We start from the raw sequence: 24,676 nt of genomic DNA on the forward strand, positions 1-24,676 counted from the left end.
CTGTTTATTCACTGCGAATATTTAAAGAATTCAAGGATGTTTTCGCGAATTTGAAGTATGTATTGTTGTTGTTTTTGTTCTTGTGATGAGCCGATTTCGCTTCAAGCTATTGGAGCTATTGCTATTGCGCCAGCTAAACAACTATGCATCAGTTATTTTTCCAAACGATATAAAAATGATCATTTGTCATTTAAAGTGACATTATTAATAAACTTCAAATTAGTTTTCCAAATGGCTCAGACGATATGATCAACAGGTAGTCAAAATGAATGAGTTATAATATTTCTGATTTTGGAATTTAAAATAAAATCCACCGAAACATATTCGTGTTCAAACACAATTTATATTCTCTATAAAACTAAATGTTGGCAACTATTAAGAAAGCGTTAAGGCAATGAAGTAAAATTGAGGAAGCGAAGTAGCAGCCAACAGCGCAGCTTTCAGTTAGTGTAGGTAATAGCAACGTAAAAAAATGGTTTGCAGTTAAGGAAAGTGTGACCTTCGCCATTAATTCGCGGGCTATAACAAATTAACCCACTAAGACTGTATATAATACTTTGGAAATTTCAAGAATATGTAGTGAATTCTTATTCGTCTATCATGGTTTTATATTTGCTTCGCTAAGGAAGAGAAGTGATAAATAAAGTGAAAGAGAAACAAATATGTGAACGACAGTATGTGAATGGTGTGTAGCTTAATAAGAATGTAAATGTAAAAAGAGAACAAAGAAGGAACGTGTGCAATTAGTGTGTTCAAGAAAGGAGAAAGGTGAAGCACGCGAGGTACATCGAGTCTGTGGGAAGTCAACTTCGAAAATCCCAACTGCGCTGCTCTTAACGCGACATTGTGTAAAGCTCTTTTTTGAGCTTGTGCGCATGGGGGAATGAGCAGAGATGCATTCGGATATGGGGGATTTTATGTGTCTCTATTAGGGCTTTAGCCGGCGTTTTAAATATGCTGTAGAAACCAGCAGCAATTTATACGATATAAAGCACAAACATGAATTTATTTTTAAATTTTAAACCGACGCCGGTAAGTTTGTTCATGGCGACAAAAATAAAAAGTTTAAAAAAATGTTTGCCACGGAAAGAGTTCTCAGCAAGCGAGCCCCAAATCGGGGTATTGCGGTAGCTAGCCTACTACGGAAAATTGTATACAACGTTTAAAAAAAAAAAAGAAAGTGTGTGGTAGTTCACGGAACCCGCACGATTGAAGTGAAACTTCTTTTATCAACAAATCAATAATTTAACTATTATTTCAATATAATGCATGCAGAAGTCATGGAAAGCATGGAATGGAATTTTATTAAACAGAATTATTTATTTATTTTAATATAAAAAGAAATGAATTTATTGTACTCAATTACATTTGGTTCTCGGCATTGTCATTATCATTATTGGATTCGTTTTCCAAAAATGAAACAAGGGCTTTATGGTAACTGAAATACGTAAAAAATGATCTACATTCTAATCTATCAAGGTATCGATGAAATACTGCATCAATGGTAGTTCCGCATCTTGTTGTTGGTACTACAAATTATCACTTATCGTACAACCGGAGGATTCACTGTCACGGTGTTCAACAGTAGCTCTTAATTTTTTACGCTCCAAATACTCACGTTGCCGTTCAGCACCTGTTTTCGGTTTCCGTTTTTGTTGATTTGATGCCATATTTAACAGAAATCAATCAACAAAACAAAATATGTTTGTAAGATTTGCTCAAAACTACACACACACTCTATGACGCGTCTCGCGTTACTAATATAATATTGTGTTTGGGATAACTGTCAACTGTTTCCACCGAAATGCGTTCGCAAAGTGTATGGTCTTTGGTATGGTAAACAGATTTATGATACATTATTTTGCGGCGACAGCACAGCGCGATAGCCCAGCGGCTAGCAATGTGGGCTTCCGATCCGAAATCCTTGGTTCGAATCACAAGAAAATTTTTTTTTTTTTTTTTTTATGCATTTATTTCATTTTGTTTTATGATATGTTTATGAGCAGATTTTTTTCATAGCAGAAATACACTCGGAGGTTTGCCATTGCCTGCCGAGGGGCGACCGCTATTAGAAAAATGTTTTCATTAATTTTGCTTTCACCGAGATTCGAACCAACGACCTCTCTGTGAATTCCGAATGGTGATCACGCACCAACCCACTCGGCTACGGCGGCCGTCAATCAAATGTCATATTTACAAATTACATTCGATAAGAATGCAATAATAAACGACCGCATTACATTCACGACGACACGCCACGCCAGTCTTTTAACAGATGGCGCTGGCATAGCGTGAGTTTTACGTAGTTTAGCGTAGTTTTACTCCTCACAGCGTTTCATCCACGCCACGCTTTTAACAGATGGCGCTGGCGTAGCGTCACATATCGATGAAACGCTATGGTTTTACTCCTCACAGCGTTTCATCCTTCGAGACAAAAGAAGTTTAACTTCAAAAAAACTATAAGGCGGGATAGAGGGCGTAGTTTTTAAGTTATTTGATTTTAAAGTTTGTAAAATTTACCAACATTTCTCCAATTTTGATCATTTCAATAAGAAGCAGTGCTGCCAGACACATTAAAAACAGCAATTTAAAATCACCATACAAGATAATTAATGAATAAAAAAGGCCAAATGTTATGGTTTTATGGATACTTTTTATATATAGTTTATATTTATATATATATATATATATATATATAAATATAATATAATATATACTTATATATATGTATATGTATATATGATTGGCGCTCTCACCCTTTTTGGGTGTTTGACCGGTGTCGGTTTTAGTATGATGCTGCATGGGCAATTTTAGGCAAAGTATGATTTATTTAATGAAACTTGGTGGGGATGTTATGGAGTGGTTCAACATTTGCAACCCCCAATAGCCCGGAAATAATAGTGTTGCAATTATTTGCCTTCAAAGTGCCGTCGACAACTTAACTACAGTTTGGCACATTAGATAAAAACTTTGTAAAATATATAGTTACACGCGTGGTTGTACTTGTTTTTATACTTCTATTCGAAATATTTTAATGAAAATTAAATGTAAATGCATTCATAAATATCATCACTTTCCTATTGACAACAGTATTATATTTTGCTGCCGGATAGTGCATACAAACTTTGCTCTGTTTTTAGGTGCCTGGCAACACTAACCCCTCTATCCTCCCTCTACATCCTTTTTATTAAAGCGTGTGGCATACTACTGAATATTCCCTGTTTAGCCGATCTCCTCCTCCTATTTGTGGTGTGCGTCTTGATGTTGTTCCACAATTGGAGGGACTTACAGTTTAAAGCTGACTCCAAACGGCATTGGCATTGCTTCCCCAGGGGCGGCCGCTATAAGAAAATCTTATTTTTATAATTTTGGTGTCTCATGCATGGATATTCGAACCTACGGACATCCGAATGGTAGTCATGAACTTGATTATACGGCCACGGCGGTTGCCGGATACAAACACATATCTATATATATATACATATATATTTATTTTTCCAGTGTTTTAAGTGTGAATTAGATATTTTGAACGGATATTTTTGATAATAGAGATATTTATATACGAATATTCATAAATTTGATCTAGATTTAATTTAATCTAGATATTTATATATGAATATACATCTATTTAAATACATTGTTAATTTGTATGTATATACAGATATCCTTACACACCTAACTCTTGTTTTACATGGTAGATACGTTCCTTAGAAAAGCGTGCATAAAAAATCATATAAAATTATACAAAAAAATGTAACTTTAGGGATATGTCCCACAACTTTAAAAACTCGTGTAAGATGAAAAAACTAAATATTTCCCAAAAATATTTACATATATGAAAATTTCGTGTAAAAAATTTTATTTGATTTTATAAATTGAACCGATTCATTTCAAAACCGTGCGGAAAGAGAGTTGAATTCTACTTATTCTTATATACATATGTATATATTTTAGGAGTTGTAAACATTTAACCAAAAAGAGTACACGAAAATTGTTTTCCTATATTTTTTGTTTTTATTCGCATGCTTTCAAAACGTTCAAAGGTTTCAAACGTGTGTGTTTGTTTAAAATATAATATCTAATAATGATAAAAGGATATGTGATAAGCACTTATTCTATCAAAATTTGGTGAATTCTGTTTTTAACTCAATAATAGTGGCAATATTTTAAGAAAGACAAACACTAAACCAACATTTCGTATGAGTTTCATTGGAAAACCCCTAATATTTTCCGCAAATAATCGCATAAAAAGCGATTTTGGAGGAATTGGGCCATTTTATATTAATGCTCCAACCTTTAAAAAAATGGAGGTAGGAATGGAAAATTTAATTTTTTCTAATTTTATATTAGGTTTGTAAAAACACAAAAATGTTACTTCAGAAATAAAAGTATTTAACATTGGTGGGTAATGCGATAATTGTGTGGCATTAGTGAAAAAATTAAGAACAAACTTCTTAAAATTATTAATCTATTGATGGATTAACTGGTAGTAATTATTTCCATTACACTCCGAAGAAACGTTTCGTTCGATTTTATCTAAAAAAGGAAATAAAGCCTAACTGAAAATCTAAAATTTTTAGTAATGAGTTGGAAAGGTACTTTTTCTTGCAATGTCTTATCGCACCTTAATGTTAAGGTAAATAAGCGTTGCCACTTATGTCAATAAATTTGTAGAATAAGAGGTATTCAAGTTTCGAACTGACAATGAAAGTTTTGAGTATTTGGAGCTGTATGAGCTTTACGACGATATAGACATAGCGCAGCGAATAAAGGTCCAGCAGCTCCGCTGGCTGGGTGATGTCGTCCGAATGGATACAAACGCTCCGGGTTTGAAAGTATTCGATGCGGTACCAGCTGGTGGTATCAGAGGAAGAGGAAGGCCTCCTCTGCGTTGGAAATATCAGGTGGAGAATGACTTGGCTTCACTTGGTGTGTCCAACTGGCGCCGGTTAGCATGAGAAAGAAACGGCTGGCACGCTTTGTTATACTCGCCCGAAATCGCGTAAGCGGATATCGCGCCAATTAAGAAGAAGAAGAGCATGTAGATAGATATTTGTTAGACTCTCTCTAAGAAAATTTACAATTACAAATAAAAATAGGGTAGATGTTATAGAATTTTCACGAGCTCTGGTTTTTAGAAGATAGATACAGGTTCCTTCATCATAACTAGAATTGTTTTTTTATAAACCCTAGCTATTTTTTACGCGTAGATGTACCTGCGATAACACCCAGAAAAGAAAAACAAAACGCATATAGACAATTAAGCATTTGGCATCACTGATTAACAATATCAAATCAATATTTATTGAAGTAAATTACGAATTGGAAATGCAGGCGGTTAGAAGAGTTAATGAGATAAAATGCCACATATGTTTCCTCTGATCACATTTCGTTTGATATTTACGATCGATAAAGCAGATTGCAAAAGCAAATAAAATCTACATAACAAGCATCAACCTCATTTAAAATCTCACAACAAAAAAAACCAAACTAAAAAATTTAAAATCTCACAATAAACAAAAAAGAAAAACCAAACTTTTTTCACCACGAGGTAATATAATGAACTAAAAAGGGTTTATTAAGCTTTTATACAGGTATTTGTTCTCAAATTAAATTTTGAAATTAAGCGTTGATTTCTTTGACTCACTTCTGGAGATACCACTAAAAGAATTTCGTATTTTTCCAGTCATTCCTCCCTATTCCTATTTACTTACTAGTTACTTTCATACGAAAATTCAATTGGAATGCCATTTTTTTCGCTAATTTCACATGAAAGATATTTATTTCTAGTAATTTGCATAATTCTTGCCACTTTTGCAATAATATTTTTGCGATCGAGATTTGTTTACGCCTTAAAAGCAATTTAATAAATATTTGAAAACTTCGATATATAACTTTTTCAGATGGCAATAGAAGTATTGTTACTAATATCACCGTGGTTACACAAGGGCCAGTTCCAATCTAATTTATATCCCCTAGACATATAAAAAATATTTAAGAATGTGTCCTGGGCTATAATGAATTTTCTAGAAAAAATTTTCAATAAATCCCTGCCAGAATTTACTGATTATATGCCTTAACAAATCAGAAAAATTTTATTATAAATTTAAAGAAATGAAATAATATTAAATATATAATAATAATATATAATTTCCATCAGCGAACTTATGGAATTTTTCTCTTGGTCTAATAAGTGTGTCAATTTACGTAAATGATTATAAGATGAGTAAGGTCCCGAGTTTGACCTATTTGGGGGAAACAATGTATTTCCAGTGGCAACTCTGGCCTTTTCTCATTGTACGTACATCATGTGCGTGCAAGGCTGTGTACAGTAGAATGAAGTAGAATGAAGGAATGTAATAACTGTGAAGTGTACACAAAGAAATTTTTGAAGAACGAAAGAGGAGCTCCATACGCGTAGTAGGTGGAGGTATAATAAATCGGCAAGTAACATGAAAAAATTGGATTATATCTAAGCTTCATTTAAGTAGAAAGTTAATTTAAGAAAAATTATGTATAAAATGCGATTACAAGCTTTAATGTGTTTATCGATTCGGCAACCTTGCACAGTCGATCATTTTATTCAACCTGTCTGTCCATTGGTGCTCGTGTTTCAATTAAGGTATTTAGAACCAACAGTGCGTCCTGTCAAAAGAAGTATCACCTCGTTCTTTATTGTAAAAAAAAAAAAAATTAAATGGGCAACATCGCTGTTCGGACTCGACTTGCTCCCTCACATTCATACACATATTACTCTTTGCAATTTTCGCAGTTTTTCTAATGCCTTCTATTTCAATTTCGTTCGTTTGTTTCATTGGTTTGTCCGTGAGTATAGCAGATTAGTGTAATTTTCTTATACGATCGGTTTTTAATTCTCTTTTTTGTTCTCCTGATGGTTAAAATTTTTAACACGAGTTCATCCATCCAAATATTCGCATACTTCATGTATATTAAGGGCATTGTGCCGTGGGCGCAGCAGCGAAAACGCAGTCCTACAAGGCTTAGTGGGATGATATAGGGTCTTGAAAAGAATATCAAGTAGAAGGCTAATATGCTGCTCCAAGTTCTATATCTAAAATCTATATCGGGAATTATCCAGCATAACATCTGCAGCAGTAGTGCATTCATAAAATGTGTGAAAATTTCCAAAGGAATCATTGATAAAAATTATTAATTTGTGTAAATGAGTTTTCCATATTCGTTCTCCGCAAAGAGCTTTAAGATGGTGAGAATATTACGGGAGGGGGGGATGCACGTAATGGTGGAAACTAATAAAAAGCTGGGACATTCCAAATGATTTGATCTGAAAGTTCCAAATTTGTCCGGACACTAAATATACGTGCGTCAAGGCTGGAAATCCAATGTATGATAGTTCAAAATACGGAAAACTACACAAATTGCAAAGTGTATAATCAATTGTTTTAATTAGTGCAGAGTCCTCAATGACGTGTAAGATTTAGGATGTGCTCCGTGATCATGCGGCCCGGTCCATGCATCACTAAGGTACCTTGGTATGGGCGACCTCGGGAGACAAAAAGAAGTAGGCAAAAAGCTGGGCGGTGTTCAGAGATTCGCGGGGTTGTGTACAACGGAGAGTTATGTACAAAAAAAAAAAGAGTTATGTACCTTATGCAGCACTAGAGAAGATTCTGAACATATTACTTGAAATACTTGGTAGCTAAGAATTTCGGTCAGACATCACAGCTTGGACTATAAATAAGAGGATAATGAACAAAACGGACCTCCGGTCAAAGTAATATCTGAGTTATATTTTTTTTTTCATTTGGTGCACTGTCAGCCTTTAAAGCAGTAACGCGACCGATGACATGGAAATGGGTTGGCGAATTTGCTGGCCGAAATCGCTTCAAGCCTATCATCGGCCTATAAGCCAACAATTAGTTGAGACACTACTTCCACCATCTCAAATGACTAAAGTGGGGTTCATATGAAGTGACATATGCAAGTATGTAATCGAAGTCAGACTAGAACACGACATATCTCTCTTGGTTACGTTAGTAACCATATAGGTGATATTGGACTGTAGGATCAGCAATTTGCCAAAACTCGCGAAACAACATAATATGAAACATCTGAATCCGATGTCACTCTACAAGCCATCTGTAACAATTGTGCTTAATATATGTATTTTTCGCTCTTTCAGAATAATGGATTTGTTACTAGAATTTCGTGTTTGCTCCGTTAGGTAACTATAACATCAAATTTCATTATCTTATTTAAATAATATTTAAATATTTAATAAATATTCCAGCAGTCGTTCCAACGAATTGCTCCACTGACTTGGAGCATTGGGGCAACAAGGAGTCAAATACACGCAAAATTCAAACAAACTCCACCATAAAGATTTAACATCCTACGGCAAGTTAAACGCTTTTCAAAAATAAGTTTTACACATCAATGAAACCGCCTTCATGAACAAATTTGGTAATGGCATACAACAAATCCAATCGAAGATAACTTACACTTATGATATCCCATCGTTTCGAAGCAACTATAAAACGTAGCGAAGAAATAAGTATTTATGTTCAAACAAAGAGGCCGACTGCACTTTAATAAACGCCCAAATAGCAACGGGCTGCAAACAATATCCGAAACAGCACTAGCAAAAACTCGGAAAATTTGGATAATATTGACAGTTCACAAGTCCTTTAACAAAAGACACCGTGACGGTCACGGCGAAGTTAAAGGAGTCCGAAAGGATTTGCGGTGCCGCTTCAAGTGGCATCAATATTAATAAGTTTAAGCTTAAGATGGCAAATACGCTTTCCGTCATGACGAACGTTTTACGGAATGTTGTCAGCAAGCAGCGTATACGCTATAAGGAGAATGGATATAATTTAGACTTGGCCTGTAAGTTAGACAATATGATATTGTAAATTTATAAAAGTATAATTTATAATTGACTTCATTTTTGTCGTATTTTATAAATACTTCTGGGTTTTTTTTTATGTATTTAACTGTTATTATATTTAACCTCTAGATATATGCGACAATATAATTGCAATGGGTTATCCGGCAGACAATATAGAGAGTATATTTCGAAATCGTTTGGAAGATGTTTACAAATTTCTCCAGGAAATTCACCAGAACCATTATAAAATTTACAATCTCTGCCTTGAGCGTAGCTATGATAGCAATAAATTTCATGGAGTAAGCGCCAATGGTTTACGCTACTTAACTATTACTAATCGGAAAAATTTTTATTGTAGAGAGTTGCTGTTTATCCATTTGAGGACCATAACCCACCAACGATAGAATTAATACAAAGATTTTGTACGGATGTCGATACTTGGCTGAAAGCAGATAGTCAAAATGTCGCTGCCGTACACTGTAAAGCAGGCAAAGGCAGAACTGGTAAATTTGTTTACATAATACATAACATTAAGCAAACAATAATTGTAAATATATATCAATCTTATGTTTAGGTACAATGATTTGTTGTTATCTACTGTATAGTGGACAGCAGGCAACTGCCGAAGATGCTTTAGAATGTTACGCTGAAAAACGCACAAAGGATCGCAAAGGTGTAACCATTCCATCGCAAAGGCGGTATGTTCAGTATTTCGCAAAATTAATACGATCCGGAGTACCATATGAAAAGCGTATTCTGCAGGTGAGTGGGAATCAGATTAATTAACTTGTAACCGAATAATTGGAATATTGATTTTTTTCAGTTTTGTGAAATTCGTTTTACTGAGGCTAATTTGTTGCATAGTCATGGCACAGTGCACTGCTCAATTTCCGTGCTGGAAGATAATGGATGTTCCGTTAAAGTAATGGTATGTACTGTTAATGTTTTCTACACCAAATTACTATACAGTGGTTCAAAAATGTAGTTGATTTTGGACAATTTTTTCTGCTGACGATGTTGGATGTTTTCTTCCATATCAAAAAAAGTGGAGTAGGCCTTAAATGGAGAAAATGCACAAGATGCGATCAATAAAAATTCTTAAAAATCGGCGTGATTATTGATCTATTTCAAACTTGCACCAAAATTCAATGATCTATAAAGCTGCATACATAAAATGTTTCTAAAAATTCGGAGTAAAGGGGTAAAAGTGGTTGTTGAAGGTTACGAAAAACATACGAACTGGCAAGAGGGGATCTGCCATGGGTATCATCTTTGCAGAATCGGTATTTACACCACTGGGTATACTCAAGAATGCAATCTCTTTAAAATACCTACAAAACGCGGATTGTAGATCAGGGATCAGACTACATGCGAAGCCAGCAGAACGTTATGGCCCACCTACAACCACAAATAAACGTCAACATTGGTTAATATGAAACGAAGGGATACCTGCAGACTCACGGCAGTGATAACAGTCTTCTGGCCCATAGATGTGCAAGCAGCGCAAATGGGTATCCCTTACAATTCACACTTTCATAGTTGTAATCAACCGGAGAAAAAGGAAACTATCTTCCACTTCCTCTGTGAATGCCCTGCCCTATGGAAGGCGAGATTGTTACCCCTTGGCAAACCGCTTTTTGAGCACCTTGAAGAGTTGGCTGATAGAGACTTAGACAAAGACGAATTGACTGGGTATAGTCGTGTAGGAATAACCCGTATAACTTGTTGGTAGCGAGGATGGCGAATCACCACTTAAACCAACAAACCGACCTGAGTAAAAAGTTTGAAATTTTGATCAAAATTTGCCAACTATTACGAATTTTATGCAAAGTTCGAAATTTTGCTTTAGATAGCTTTTGTTGTAGGATACACTATTTTTATAAAAAAATAATTGAAATTACAAAATAAATAAATGAATGGTCAGAACTTATCAATATGTGGTGTAGACTTTCTTTTGACGTTGACTGTATGAAATATTAGAGTTTCTTGAAATTCTCAGGAAATAACCAAGTAAAAGTTTAGACAATAGTGATAAAGTGTATTTCGGTTAAAAAATGTAGCAGTACATTAATTTAAATTTGTATCTATAAGATTAATTTAATTTTTATGCAAACGAAATACGAGGTATGCGTAATTTTTTTTACATAATTTTCCATTTTTTCTTTAGCCTTTGCTGGGGTTGCCCATTGATTTTCGGAAAAGTTACACATTGGACCTTAAAAATCATTCACTATGTGTGGCCGGTGACATAAAAGTGGAACTAACACATAAAAAGAAATTATTTCATTTCTGGTTCAATACATATTTTGTTCGTGATGATGCCGGTATGTCAATTATTTGAAATATTTTATATTATTTAAATGACATCTAATTATTTACAGTCATTGAAGAAGAAGGTGAAGAAGCAAAACTGGTGTACACACTTAACAAATGCGAAATCGATGATGCACACAAAGACAAAGAGCACAAATGCTTTTCTGAAGGTTTTAAGGTAAATATCAAATATAACATGGATATACATTTTTCTCATGCTCTAATGTGACATAATTCAATAGAAAATTTCAACTTTGTTTGTTGTTGTTGTTGTTGTAGCAGTATCTTCGCCCTGTCAGTGTAGTGTAATTACCGGTCGTCTTCGTCTAGCTCATCTAACGGTAGGCCCAGGAAACTGGCTGTTTCGACGGGTTGGGTCCAGAGGGAGAGGGGTGTTAGATGAGTGGGTTTGTTGGGACATGTGAAAAGGTTGTTAGTGTCGTGCGGGGTGCCTTCACAGGCTAGACATATGTTTAGTATGTCGGGGTCGATTCTGGATAGGTAGGAGTTTAACCTGCTACAGTATCCAGAACGTAATTGTGCCAAGATTACGCGGGACTCTCGGGGAAGCCGGAGCTCTTCATCTGCGATGGGTGGTGGTTGGACTCCGATAACGGCATTCGGGGGTCGGGAGCTTAGGAAGGTGATAAGGGTCTCCCGATGGATGTCGTTAATGGTCTGTCTGTATACTGTCTGATCCTGGAGTGGTCTGTCTGTTTTGTCCAGGATCTCGTCCACGTAGTTGAGGAAGTGTCTCCTGATGTGCCTGGGAGGTGGCTCGAGCTCGACAGGTGTCTGCATGGGTGAGGCCTGCGGTGACACCCTAGCAGAAACTGCTTGCCGAGCATTTTGTTGTGCTCCTTAACAGGGAGCATGTAGGTGTTGAATTGGGGACATCAGGAGACATCCTGTCGCGGTCCTAATGGCAGTATTCTGGCAGGTCTGTAGCTTCGTCCACTGCGTATCACTGGTTCCAGGCGACCAGACAGGCGCGGCATAGTTGAGAACCGATCGGCCTATTGCTTTGAAAGTCGACAGCAACATTTCTTTGTCTTTGCCCCAAGTGCTGCCGGCGAGCGGCTTGAGGACCTTGTTGCGATTCTGTACTCTCGTTGCAATAGCGGTTGTGTGCGCTGAGAAGGAGAGCAAGCTGTCAAAGGTGGCTCCCAAAATTCTGGGGTTATTAACCGTCGGTATTGGGGTATCATCGACGTGCACCTGAAGTTGCAGCTTGACCTCCTTTGTCCAGGTTGTAAAAAGGGTCGTCGTGGAATTAGTGGGAGAAAGTTTTAAGTTTCTCGCAGTGAAGAAGCGAGAAAGGCGGGCGAGGTAGTCGTTTACCCTGGAGCATAGGCCATCAATGTCATTTCCCGACGCCATTATCGTGCAGTTGTCGGCGTATGAGACCAGTGAGACTCCCTCTGGTGGCTGGGGGAGTTTCGAAATATAGAAATTAAAAAGCAAGGGTGAAAGGACACCACCCTGCGGTACTCCTTGCTTTATTTTTCTCTGTTTGGAGGTTTGGTCTCGAAATATCACCGACGAGTGGCGACCACTCAGGCAGTTCGCGGTCCACCTCTTCAGCCCTGGCGGGAGTGTCGACTGTAAAACGTCATCTAGTAGCGTGGCGTGGCTGACTGTATCGAAAGCCTTTTGTAAGTCCAACGCTACTAGGACAGTCCTCTCGCAGGGGCGGTTTTGGTTTAGTCCGCGGTTTACCTGGGTGTTTATGACGGTGAGTGCCGTGGTGGTGCTGTGCACTCTACGGAAATCATGCTGGTGTGGGGCTGGAGTCAGGTGTTGTGTGAGGAGTGTGAGTAGAAGGGCTTCAAGTGTCTTCACTACTGGGGAAAGGAGAGTTATCGGAAGATAAGACTCCCCTTGGTTGGCGGGTTTCCCAGGCTTCAGCAGTGGTACCACTCTCCCTAATTTCCACTTATCAGGAATAATGAGAGTGGCCATGGACAGATTGAAGACCTTAGTGAGGTATTCTACTCCTAATGGACCCAGTTTTTTCAGCATCAGCATGTTTCGTCCGTCGGGGCCGATGGCTTTTGATGGTTTCATTCGTTTGATGGCCCCCTGAACCTCGTCGCTGGTGAAAGTAAGCGGTGCACTGTTGTAGGGCAGTTTGTGCAACCGTCTGGTGGCCACGCTCGTTTGCCATAACGGCTGCCTCGACTGGGAAGTTGGTACGTAATTCCCGGATCCGTCCAGCGGGTATGAAGCGAGCCGCGGCGGCTGTGATCGCCTTGCGGAGTGCGCGTTCGCCTGCGCGCACATCGGTGGGAGTGGGTAGCGCTGCGAAGATGTCCTCAGTAAATTCCGCGAATCTGGTCCAATCAGCTTTGTTAAAGTTGACGTATGACCGATGATCCGCGGAAACAAAGTCGGCAGGTTTTTCGATCGAGATGATAATGGGCAAGTGGTCTGATGCAAGCGATAGCATAGGTCGCCAGGTTATGCTATTTATCAGACCTGCGCTAGCAATTGTTATGTCAGGCGAGCTGCTGCAATTGCCCACTACCCTGGTGGGGGCGTAGTCGTTCACAGTGCTGAACGTCGAATCGTCTATCTGCTCTGCCCATAGCTGTCCCCTACGATCATTTGGCAGGCTTGAATGCCAAAGATCGTGATGCGCGTAATAGTCACCTACTACCAATCGGTTTTCTCCCCTGATGAGCGCACCAATATCGGGGAGATATCCTGCCGGGCAGCAGGTGACATGGGGTATGTAAATATTATATATTTCGAGCTCGGCATCGCCTGACCGGACAGCTATACCTTGACGTTCTAAGGTGCTGTCCCTGCGGTCGATGCCTTCATCAATAAGACGATACTGCACTGAATGGTGTACTATGAACGCTAGGCCACCACCGTTGTCTCTCTCGCGGTCCTTTCGGTGCACATTGTAGCCGTCCCTGGTAATCAGGGGGAGCTAGCGTGCAGTTTTGTCTCCTGGACCGCAGCTATCTTAATTCCGAACCGACTCATGAAGTCGACTATCTCGTCAATCTTACTCGTGAGTCCGTTGCAGTTAGTTGCAAAAGCTTGAAGCTTTGCGGGAGTGTCGTCGTAATTCGGGGGGTGAGGGATGCGTGATGTTGTCTGCGTTGGTCCTGCTGTGCGTTCCGCAAAATGGGTAGTGGCCTGATGTTGTCTGATGGCCGCGCCACTGGGGGCGGTTGCGGGTGCAGAGCTCTGCAGCAGGGGGCAACGTAGTCGCGTGTCCACTCACGGGTGGTGTGCAGGCCGGAGCACCTCCGAAAATGGCACCAGCCACTGCAAGAATTGCATTGAACTGTTGTCAAGTTCCGAGGAACTACGGTCTGACACACGGAGCAGACTGTGCGGGGGACCAAGAGCTGCTGGTTTGTCCCCGCACTGGGGTAGGAGCAGGAGGGTTGTGGGTTTGAGAGGGAGTTGTGTTGCTCTTGGGGGCTCCTTACCGTAGAGGTGTTATTAGTGGCGGCAGTGTGAGGTGCCGGCACTGAGGGCAGTGTAGCCGTAGAGGCGGGGGCCGCCTGTGAGCGGGAGCAACACGTGGCCACATACCTTGTGGACCACTCCCTGTGTGTCTTAAGGCCTGAGCAGGTCTTAAGATGGCACAACCCGTTGCACTGGTTACACCTAACCGAAGTGGAGTTCGGGTGGAGCCGTTTGTGACAAATGCAGCAGTAGAATACTTCAGGTCCGGGGTTGGGTTCGACGCCAGCCCGGAAGAGAAGTATTTGGAGCAAACTGGCTGCTATGAGTTGCTCCTGTGACGAGAGATTTAGGGTAAAATACGGTACACTAGACAGGGCTAGTATACTGGGGCGGCAGCCCTTGGTCGGGAAAGAAAACCCGAGTCATTCCGGTAACGTAGAACCGGCTGCCATGGGAACGACATCATAGTTTGTGGTTATTGTTGCTGTAATGGCATAAAGCATTTGCTATATATTTTTGGGGAAAGCTGCTGAAGCGGCAATCCTTGGACGGATATAAATCCGCGTCGTACCGGTAACATAGAGCCGACAATTGGGAGAAGTTTTGGTAGATTAGTTTGCCTTTCTGTAAAAAAAGAAAAGTCGGAGAATTATAGAATTAAGTTTTTTTTAACTCCCAATTATATATATGATTGGGTTTTTGATCGAGCTACTCCTCCTTTTTGTTGTGTGCGGTTGATGTTTTACAATTTTATGCCGACTCTAACGGCAAATGGTTTTTATGGGGAGTTTTTTCATGCCAGAAATACATTCCGAATGGTAGCCATGCACCAACCTATTTGGCTACGGCGGCCGGGGTATTAGTGACCACTAAAACTGCACATTGCAATATCTAAAATGAGATTAACAAAAAAAAAAAAAAACAAAAAACAACTTCCCATAAAGAAAAACCATTAATTAAAAACAAAATAAGAAAATTAAGAAGTATTAGGGATTTTTCTATTAATATATTTTTAATAAAACAAGAGACTCATCAAAATTATATATTATATTTATGACTACCGAAAAAAAAATTAACTTAGCAGAAGGTATTCTCAGAAACTAATTTCTAAAAAGTCCGTTGTTATTGTTATCGCAATTTACCAACCCTTGCTGAGTGTGGTGAATTCATCGGACGCCCTCGTCAATCTCATCTGACAGTAGGCCCAGGAAACATGCTATGCCGTCGGGTGGGTCTAGAGAGAAAAGGGGTAGGTTTAAGGGGTTAAGTGTGTGAGGGTCGATTCTGGATAGGTAGGACTCTATCCTAACAGTCTAATAGTATCCGGAACCTAATTGCGTCAAAGTAACGTTGGTTTCACGAGACAGCTGAAGTTCGGTGGCGGCTTAACTCCGATAATAACATTTGGGGAATGGTAGTTTATAAAGGTGGAATGGGACTCCTGATTAATGTCGTTTATCTGCTGTCCATATAAAATGACGTCAAGTGGTTGTCGAGTGTAGTCACGAATCTAGTCTGTCAAGTTATGGAGTTGTTGTTGTTGTAGCAGCCTACTAAACCCTGTCGGTGCGATGTAGTTGCCGGTCATCTTCGTCTAGCTCATCTAACGGTAAGCCAATGAAACGTCGATAGGCAGGGTCCAGAGGGAGAGGGGTTTTAAGTGAGTTTGTTTGATGGAACATGTGAAAAAATGGTTAGTATTGTGCGGAGTGCCTTCACATTTCTGATATACCTATATGTCAACAACTCCTCTTCGCCATCGAGCACGGTTTTGTGCAAGGGATCTCAGTTCGCTCCAGGTCTTATTTACGGACCTCATTTACGCCTCCGTTGAGCGGCGCCAGGTGGTTCGTGGTCTGCCTGCACTTCGTCCTGTCTGTTGGAAGGGCTTCCATCGCAGCACCTGTTTGGCGATGATGTCGTCACTCTTCCTCAAGGTGTGGCCAATTGCGATTTGCTTCGGTGGATTTTAGTCGCCACATTGGATTGATTAGCCTTCCTCCGTAAATCGGTGTTGGATATAGCAGGACTGACTTGAAGCATGCGTTGAAAATTTGCAGTTTGGTGTGCGTAGTTATGTTATTATTTTGCCAGAGTGGTGCAAAAGTGCCGAACGCCGCTTTGGCTTTGGTAATTCTGCTTTTAACGTCAAACTCACTTCCTCCATCTGCGGCGATTATTATTAGAAATTATCCACGCTTTCAAAGACCTGCGCACCCACTTTTAAATAATCTGATGGGGGGCAATTCAGGTTAAATGCTTTTGTCTTTCCTATCTTGATTTTAAGTTCGGTTGTTTGTAACTGTTCCTGCATTGACTGTGTCATCAGTTTTACATCGCACATCCTATAAGACAGTAGGCAAATGTCGCATATGCTAAATAATTTAAATAGGTGTTGTTGATCTGCCACTGAATTGATGGTTTTCGTTAGCAAAAGAAGCTTTAAGAACGTCTTCAATTACCAGCTGGAAAAGGATTTGGGACAGAATGTAATCCTGCCGAACGCCAGTCAGCACGTGAAAAGGTTCCGATAGTTAGCCTTTATGGAGTCTGCTCTTGCTTTAGTCTGCTGTTTAGTCTGCCACAGTATTCAGATCGTAATTGTGCCAAAGTTACGCGGGAGTTCTGGAGATGTCTCCCGACATGCCTAGCAAATAGCTCAGCCTCCAGCAAGTTCCTGCAGAGTTGGTGCCTTCGGAGGCAATCTAGCAGGAATTGCTTGACGAGCTTAGTATTCTGCTCCTTTGCAGGGAGCATAGTTGTTTCACATCAGATGCATCATTGATTTGAATTGGGGCATCAGGAGATATCCCGCAGCCGTTCTGATTGCAGTAATTTCCCAGTACTGGAGTTTCACCTACTGCATATCACTAGTTCCAAGATTTGTGTTACATATATTATTTAGAACCGGCCTTCCGATTGCCTTAAATGCCAATAGCAATGTTCCTTTGTCTTAGTCCGAAGTGCTATCGGCTACAGACTAGAAGACTTTGTTGCGGTATTGGATTTTAGTGGAATAGGCGATTGTGTGCACCGAGAAAGAAAACAAATTATCGACAGCTACACCCAGTAACTTGGGCAAAAAAACTGCCTTTGGTACCCTGGGTTTTATACTAATGTGTTTAGAGATTTGATCTAGAAATGCTACTGACGAGAAGAATGCAATATGATGCAGGCTGAATTTATACGTCTTCAGATACTTAACCTAACCTTAACCCCGAAAACCCACGGGATGGGCCTGACTTAGGTGGTCACGATCATTTGTTGAAACGGCTGCTTCCGCTGGGAAGTTAGGACGGATCCGTGAGATGTCCAGCAGGTATGAGGCAGCAGTGCTCTGCACCGTGCGCGTGTTCTCGGTGAACTCCGCGAAGACGACCTCAATCAGCTTTTTTAAAGTTAATGTAGCACGGGTGATAAATGGTCTGATGCAAGAGTTGGCATAAGTAAAAAAAGCGCTAGCAATTGTTAGGCCAGGAGAATTGCTTCATTTATCCGGTGTTCTAGTGGTGGCGTCATTGCTTGCCATGCGTAATTGTCTAATCGTCTATGCATTCTGCCAAGTCTGGAAGTAGTTGTTGGCAGACTTGAATGCAAAAGATCGTGATGCGCGTTGAAGTACCAGGGTCATATCCACCGGGGACGTTCGGGACAGGGTAAGTGATGCCCTTTGGTGGGCTTCGGGGAACCGTGGAGGTTCCAGTTGGTGTGTTTAGAGGAGACCCTGGCACAATGGGTGAAGTAGAAGTCATAAAGACTGAGGGCGTCTGATGGCGTGAGAAGCTTGCGGCCATAAACCGTGTGGTATACTCCTTATGGGTCCTAAGCGCCGAACAGGCTTTAAGATTGCGCCAACCGTTGCGCTGGTTAAAAAGTATATTATTTTGTTTTAGTTTTGTAAAGGGTCTTTCAAATTGTGCAACTGTCTACTTGAAAAATGTCAAAGATGACATAAAAAAGTATTGTCTAGAAATTATTCACTTCTGACATCAAGGCGTCACTTTCAAATACTATTTATAAACAGGAAATACAGTCTGTGTGATAGAAGCGTGACTAGTCAAATTCAATCTTAGAGTTCCGTTATAAAAAAATGTAAATCCTCTTAAATAGGCTTATCCTTTTTGCATACGTGTTATGCAATTTATTTGTTTTGTGAAAAATTTAGAAAGCGTACGTTGTTTTTACAAAATGAGTTGAAGCAGTGTTCCTATGTGCACACCCTAAAGGTCTAAAAATGTCACATGCATTTGGAAAATATTTGAAGAAGTCGAAAATGTTCCAAAATAAATGCGTGCAATGGTCACACTTCTATTAGACCGACTGTACATATATTTGTTTTTTTTATTCGTTTTAACCGAATTTTTCACGATTCTTCCAATCGCAACTCATGTTTTTTTTTAATAATTCTTCAAATAAGAATTGTTCGTGTGCAGCCGTGGAAGCGTTTTGTATTTATTTTAGTCCAAGGAAGAAATATATTATGCATCTAAGTTGAAAGTAATCAAAAATCTGAATTTTGGAAATTTCCAAAAATTTGTTAAAACTGAAAATTATCACAATTAGTAAGTTTAGTTTCGCTTCTCTTATCTTTCAGGTGCAACTTGTATTCTTTGCGGAAAATTCAATGCGACCTGGTCTGCAAGCCAATGTTAGCAGCATCGCCAGCCAAATTAGCAATAATCAAAGAAAGTCTCAAAATGCGCGGCTATCACATCAATACAGTGGTGGGGGAGGCGACAGTAGCAGCAGCAGTAACTATCAACTGCCACAGAACAGCAGCAGTGGCAGTGATCTGAATTATATTTGTGATCAAAAGTCCTCCTCTTCAGCGTCTGCGTCGGTTAGCAGTTTGGGTGGCCCACTGGCTGGTGGTGTTGGCAGTGGCAGCATTGGCGATACGAGTTTGGGCGATGCAGCAAATACAGATTTTTCACGTATTGATGTAAGCTCTGCCGGTTCACAATTTATTCAACATCCGCATCAACAGCAACAAAACCAACGGATTTCTGTTGGCAATATGCAACAACGCATCACTGTGAAAAACATGAGCGGCGGTGGTTGCGATGGTTACGATTGTGATGAAGGCACTCTGTCATTTGGTCGCATAAGCGATGCTGCATCAACAGCTGCTTATGCGTTACACCCACACCAACAACATTCACATCAACAACACACATATGTGAATTTGGAAAATATACTGTCCACTGCGGATAAACAACAATTGCAACTAATGCAGCAACATCAGCTGAAGCCGTTGACAACACCAAATCATGCAATGGCTTCGGCTGCGGCAGTGTCGGCAACAGCGACCAACTCATTTATGTTGGCAACGGCAATTCAACAACAGAATAGTATGAAATTTGTAGCGCCATCTTCGGTGTCAGGGTTGCCAGAATATACTGGAAAGAATATGCTGCACCACAAGGCAGCGTTACAAATGGGTAGCAACACCAATAACAGCGGTAGTAGCAGGCAATTAGATGGAGAAATTTCAACAATAACGCAAAGGAATGGTACGGTTTGCAGCAGCGGTGGTGCAGCAAACGGTTGCATTAGTGGCAACAGTAGCAAAAGCAGCATTAGCAGCCAATCATCGTCTTCTGCGTCAACAACTTCGTCCTCATCATCGGCACCGACGTCTGCCGGTGATCAAGATTGCGAAGAAGAAGACTGGGAGTCCGGTGAGTGCCATCCAAAAATGTCACACACAATTGCTCACAAAGCATTACAGTTATCCCCACTATTAGTGCCTTCCAATCCTCCTACAGCTAACAATACTATTACTTTCAGTGATATCACTATTCTTCCTACTACTACTGCAAGTACTATACAAACATCTATACCTTCTACTACTACTACTCACTCCAAACCGATTTCCACTCCCATTTCTCAGCTACCTTCTACATATTTTATGAATATAAACAGTAATAGTGGTAGTTATAAATGTAGTTATTGTTGTTGTGATGATGATGAAATTAATCCTAATTTAAAATGCGAATGTGAAAATTTCCAAGAAACGGAAAAGTTGGAAAACTTCAAATCAATTAGCACTAACGAACGACGATCGAGTTGCACAACGGCTAAACGTAATGGAGATATAGAGTCTGTTTCTAGGTCCGTGGACGTTGAAGATAGGTCTACTACTGAATTTAAGTCAGCTTTTGCTGCAACAGGGATTCCGGTTGCCGCTAATAAGTCGGCCACAACAGTTAGCCACAATAGTGCGACGCGAACAGCAACCGAATGGACGTATTACGAGAATCCACAGTATCATCAATTAGTGGGAAGGCGTGACAAGGCCTTGCACATGCAAATGTCAATTTTGGTGCCTAAAAAATGTGATGACGCTGTCATCAGTAGCAAAAGCAGCCATATGAGCAATGTCGGCAACGTTGTTAGTTCGTGGACAAGCAAACCTCTATTTCAACATAGACTCGGTGTTAAGAAAATGAGAGACCTTGGCGTCGCTAGTTCAGCAGCCATTGCGGTTACTAAATCGAATGCTTACGGTCCTTCATCCACACCAGCTGCAGGCGATGCTGCTGTACTAGCTTTGAGTTGCTCGCCGGCGAGTGGTTGTAGTGGTTTGGCAAGCACTTCGCGCCGTAAGCTAAAAAATAAACTGAAAAGCAATACAAAAAAATTATCTCATTGGTTACAGAATCATTTTCGCGCAAACCCTGTAGAATTTTGTGAGAATGTCGTACAGCACACGATGGCTATGAGGCGCAACAGTAACTGTAGCGTGAGTAGTCGCAGTCACAAACTGTCTATGTCCTCAACATCGATGACAGTGACACCGGCTTCGTCGTTGCCCAAACGACAGTTATTGGTACCATCGAAATTAATTAGTGAAAAGTGTATTGTTGGTAATGAAGTTGGGGATGTGGAAACGTACGATATTTACGATGGAGACGTGGAGCAGCCGTTCAAAGACGACAGCTTTTCGACAGTATCTATTACCACTGTGAATATGCAAACTGTTGGTGGTAATGGTCGCACGAAAATCTCACTATCCGAGTCGACGACTGCATCAAATGCCAGTTTGTCGACAGTTGGTGGTAGTGCTGAGCTCAGCGGTGGACGCGGTGGTGGCAGCAGAAGTAGTGATGTCTTTGAGGATTTTTACTCATCCAATTGTGATAATCAGTTAAGCTTTAACAACTCGCCATGTAAAAGTCCGCGTTCATTAGTCGATATTGCCGGCTCAAGCGCTTACAGTGCACCACACGAGCTCGTCTGTGCAACCAGTTTGAACGAGCGAAATGCGCATTTGCAAATGAAGCGTGAGTTACACATGCAGAGAAATCTGAATGCATTATCGTCGGAGCAGCAGCCACACCATCCTCATCACCACCACCTTCACCAACTCAATGTTGTTGTCGTTGCAGCAAAACCAGCTAAAACGCACGCAATCGGCTTCAATGTTACAAATGAAAGAACGCAAATCCCAGAGACGTTTATATATGCGCCCGAAAATAATATAGACGCGGAAGGCGACAACAAAGACGTTAACCACACGAATGCCAGTGACATGACGATTGGTGCAAATGTCACTGTTGTAACAACAGTAGAGGAAGTAATCAAGCCGCGAGAAAAGTTTAACATATGCCAAGGGACATCAAATGGCAGTGATATGCTAGATACGAAAATTGATGAAGTTGACGAGGATGAGGAAGATGGTGCTACAACGGCGTCCAGCATCTATTATACGCCAACGCTGAAAGGAATGAGTATTGATGAAATTGATGGCATTAAAATAACACAAAAGCCATTCGTTTTTCCAAATATGCAAGAAGAACTTGCCAATATATGCTATAGCGATTGTCGTAAAGCTAAAGCTACCACCAACAATGTGAACCACAGTAATAGAACCGAGTTGTGGAATGTACGCTCAAGCGACAGCAATCAAAATTCTGCTTATGGGTCTAAGACTATGATGCTTGAAAAAGGCCGCCAGGCGGAATGTATCGAAAATGAGAAGCACAACTCGGAGCCTACAATATCACTGCTTTCACCAGCAGGCGTATATCAACCAGCGACACCTGTGTCAACGGTTGCGTGTGATTTCTCTAATAACGTAGAAAACTCCAAACACTGATGGCTGGGTAGCGCGGTTGCATTAATAATTTGTCGAATGTATTTGGAAAACATCTAGCGATTGGAATGGGGTATGATGGAATAAAAGCAGTGTGGTAAAAAATGTTTGTGACTGTGATATAGAGCGTATTTATAAATGATGATAAAATATTGCATTAGCGAATTTCGCACTGAGTTCATTTTGTCGTATTGAGTTTGTTCGGCGTTAAATTTATTCGTATTTTTTTCTTTTGTTTTTGTGTAGTTGTGAAAGTAAATTGCTCGGCTAAAGTAACAGCAAACGAAGGAGATATCAGTGTAAATGCCGCTAATGTATTTTATTTTATTATTATTAATAGTTTTTTGTTTCGAAGCAAGCACGGATTAGAGTTTGCTTTAATTTTTTTCGTTCTCTTTTGCGCTTTATCGCAGTGACTATAAATTATGTTTATTTATAACTGCTGTTGCACTGTATGGACGTCATTACCCCGAAAATTTTGTACTGTACGAATTGTACTGTATTTGGCTTCTTATAAAATGATGGAACTATAAGCTGGTCGGGCCGCCAGTCGTCATCTCATCGACATGGTCCGCCACCACAACCTATCTTTATTCTTACATACATATATATATCAAGATCTCATACGACTTCTCGTATAAATAACTATAAAATATTGTACAGAACGGATTAATAACCGCTTTTGCTCAATTTTATTTTTTAATAAACTAAAAACATAAAACTAGTAACTAGGAATTACGTATGAAAGTAGTTTTTTAGGTTGCCAAATAAAATGGCCAAATAAAAAATATTTACATCAGCACTACCAGTACTAAACCTTTTCCACTACCAATACCCATTCAAACGAAATCAACAAGTTCTTATTAAATCAGTTTTTAATAAAAATAACGTCGGCTTAAATGAATAAATGTGTATATGTATAAATATAGTGTTAATTAAACGCAACTGCAAAAACAAAAAAAAACAAAAAACAGTTTCAGTGAAAATTTTAAGAAATACAATAAATAGGCGCACTTAGGTGAAGCAAATTTAACAATAATTGTGAATTATTTAAATATGTGACGGTTTTGAAATCAATGGTTTTTAATTAAATTTTTCTATTTTTATAACCAATTTGTGCTTAAAAGATCACTTTAGTATAAATATCGTTTTAACGCTTTTAGTATATATATTATTTTATTCGCATACATATGTTTATATAACTTGAATACACCGGCACCACAAAACTAAAACTACATAAAGCGTGAAAATGAAAACTAACAAAAAAGGAACAAAAAAAAAAAACGATAATAAAGCTATAATTTGTTTGAATCCCTGCAACGCTTTCTTCGTTAAATAAAACAAGTGTAAATTGAAAATGCATATATTATACCTACATACATACACGCATATGTATGTGTTTGCGTATTATAAATGAAGAAAAGCAATAAAGAAACAAAAACACCAATTCACCAGTAATTCACAGCACCGAGTGGCTAAGTAGCATTCCAGTTTTCTAACAATCGGTTTTGCTGTGCTACCGAAATCACCCACGAATGGCCATTCCAGTAGCATTCCTCAAAATTAAAAATGTACATACTACTTATACATATGTATGCGCATATGTGTGTGGGGAATGCTCTCCATGCTGTTATTACATCAATAGTTCTTCAGTTGCTCATCTTCTTGACCCCGTAATTCTCCGAAAAGTGCGAAGCCGCAGCAGCAACTCGATCGCTCATTCGGTTATTCTTTCACTCGTCGACCGACTACGGTTATTATTTTTCTTTAAAATAAAGAATTCGTTAAGTGATAGTTTTGTTATGTTTAGTTACTACTTTTTTTTTGTATGTGTATAAAATTCCTTGGGTATTTGCATACATTTTCAACTCGTACAACAAACAAACGTGAAAGCGAAGATTAGGTGCGGTTTACGATACGAATAGCGTACAGCAAATTATTACAACTATATATACATTACATATTGT

General features: G+C 39.5%; 1 protein-coding gene across 11 annotated transcripts; it reads left to right on the forward strand.

Annotated features, from left to right (window-relative positions):
• The first annotated feature begins 403 nt into the window (after positions 1-403).
• LOC129249444 (serine-rich adhesin for platelets) lies at positions 404-24,024 on the forward strand. 11 transcript variants are annotated; one of them, XM_054889265.1, is made up of 10 exons: positions 404-449; positions 8,162-8,203; positions 8,270-8,868; positions 8,999-9,168; positions 9,228-9,372; positions 9,444-9,631; positions 9,693-9,797; positions 11,037-11,193; positions 11,251-11,360; positions 19,206-24,024. In XM_054889265.1, exons 3-10 carry the CDS (start codon positions 8,769-8,771, stop codon positions 22,710-22,712), a joined length of 4,482 nt encoding a protein of 1,493 aa, XP_054745240.1. In that variant the 5' UTR covers positions 404-449; positions 8,162-8,203; positions 8,270-8,768; the 3' UTR covers positions 22,713-24,024. The 11 variants fall into 11 exon arrangements, with proteins under 11 accessions (XP_054745240.1, XP_054745236.1, XP_054745237.1 ...); XM_054889261.1 differs by lacking the exon at positions 404-449 and adding an exon at positions 460-782; XM_054889262.1 differs by lacking the exon at positions 404-449 and adding an exon at positions 460-782 and having other exon boundaries at positions 8,273-8,868.
• The last annotated feature ends 652 nt before the right edge of the window (positions 24,025-24,676 follow it).

The sequence above is a fragment of the Anastrepha obliqua genome, chromosome 5, assembly GCF_027943255.1.
Source record: "Anastrepha obliqua isolate idAnaObli1 chromosome 5, idAnaObli1_1.0, whole genome shotgun sequence".
In the NCBI taxonomy this organism is placed as follows: domain Eukaryota; kingdom Metazoa; phylum Arthropoda; class Insecta; order Diptera; family Tephritidae; genus Anastrepha; species Anastrepha obliqua.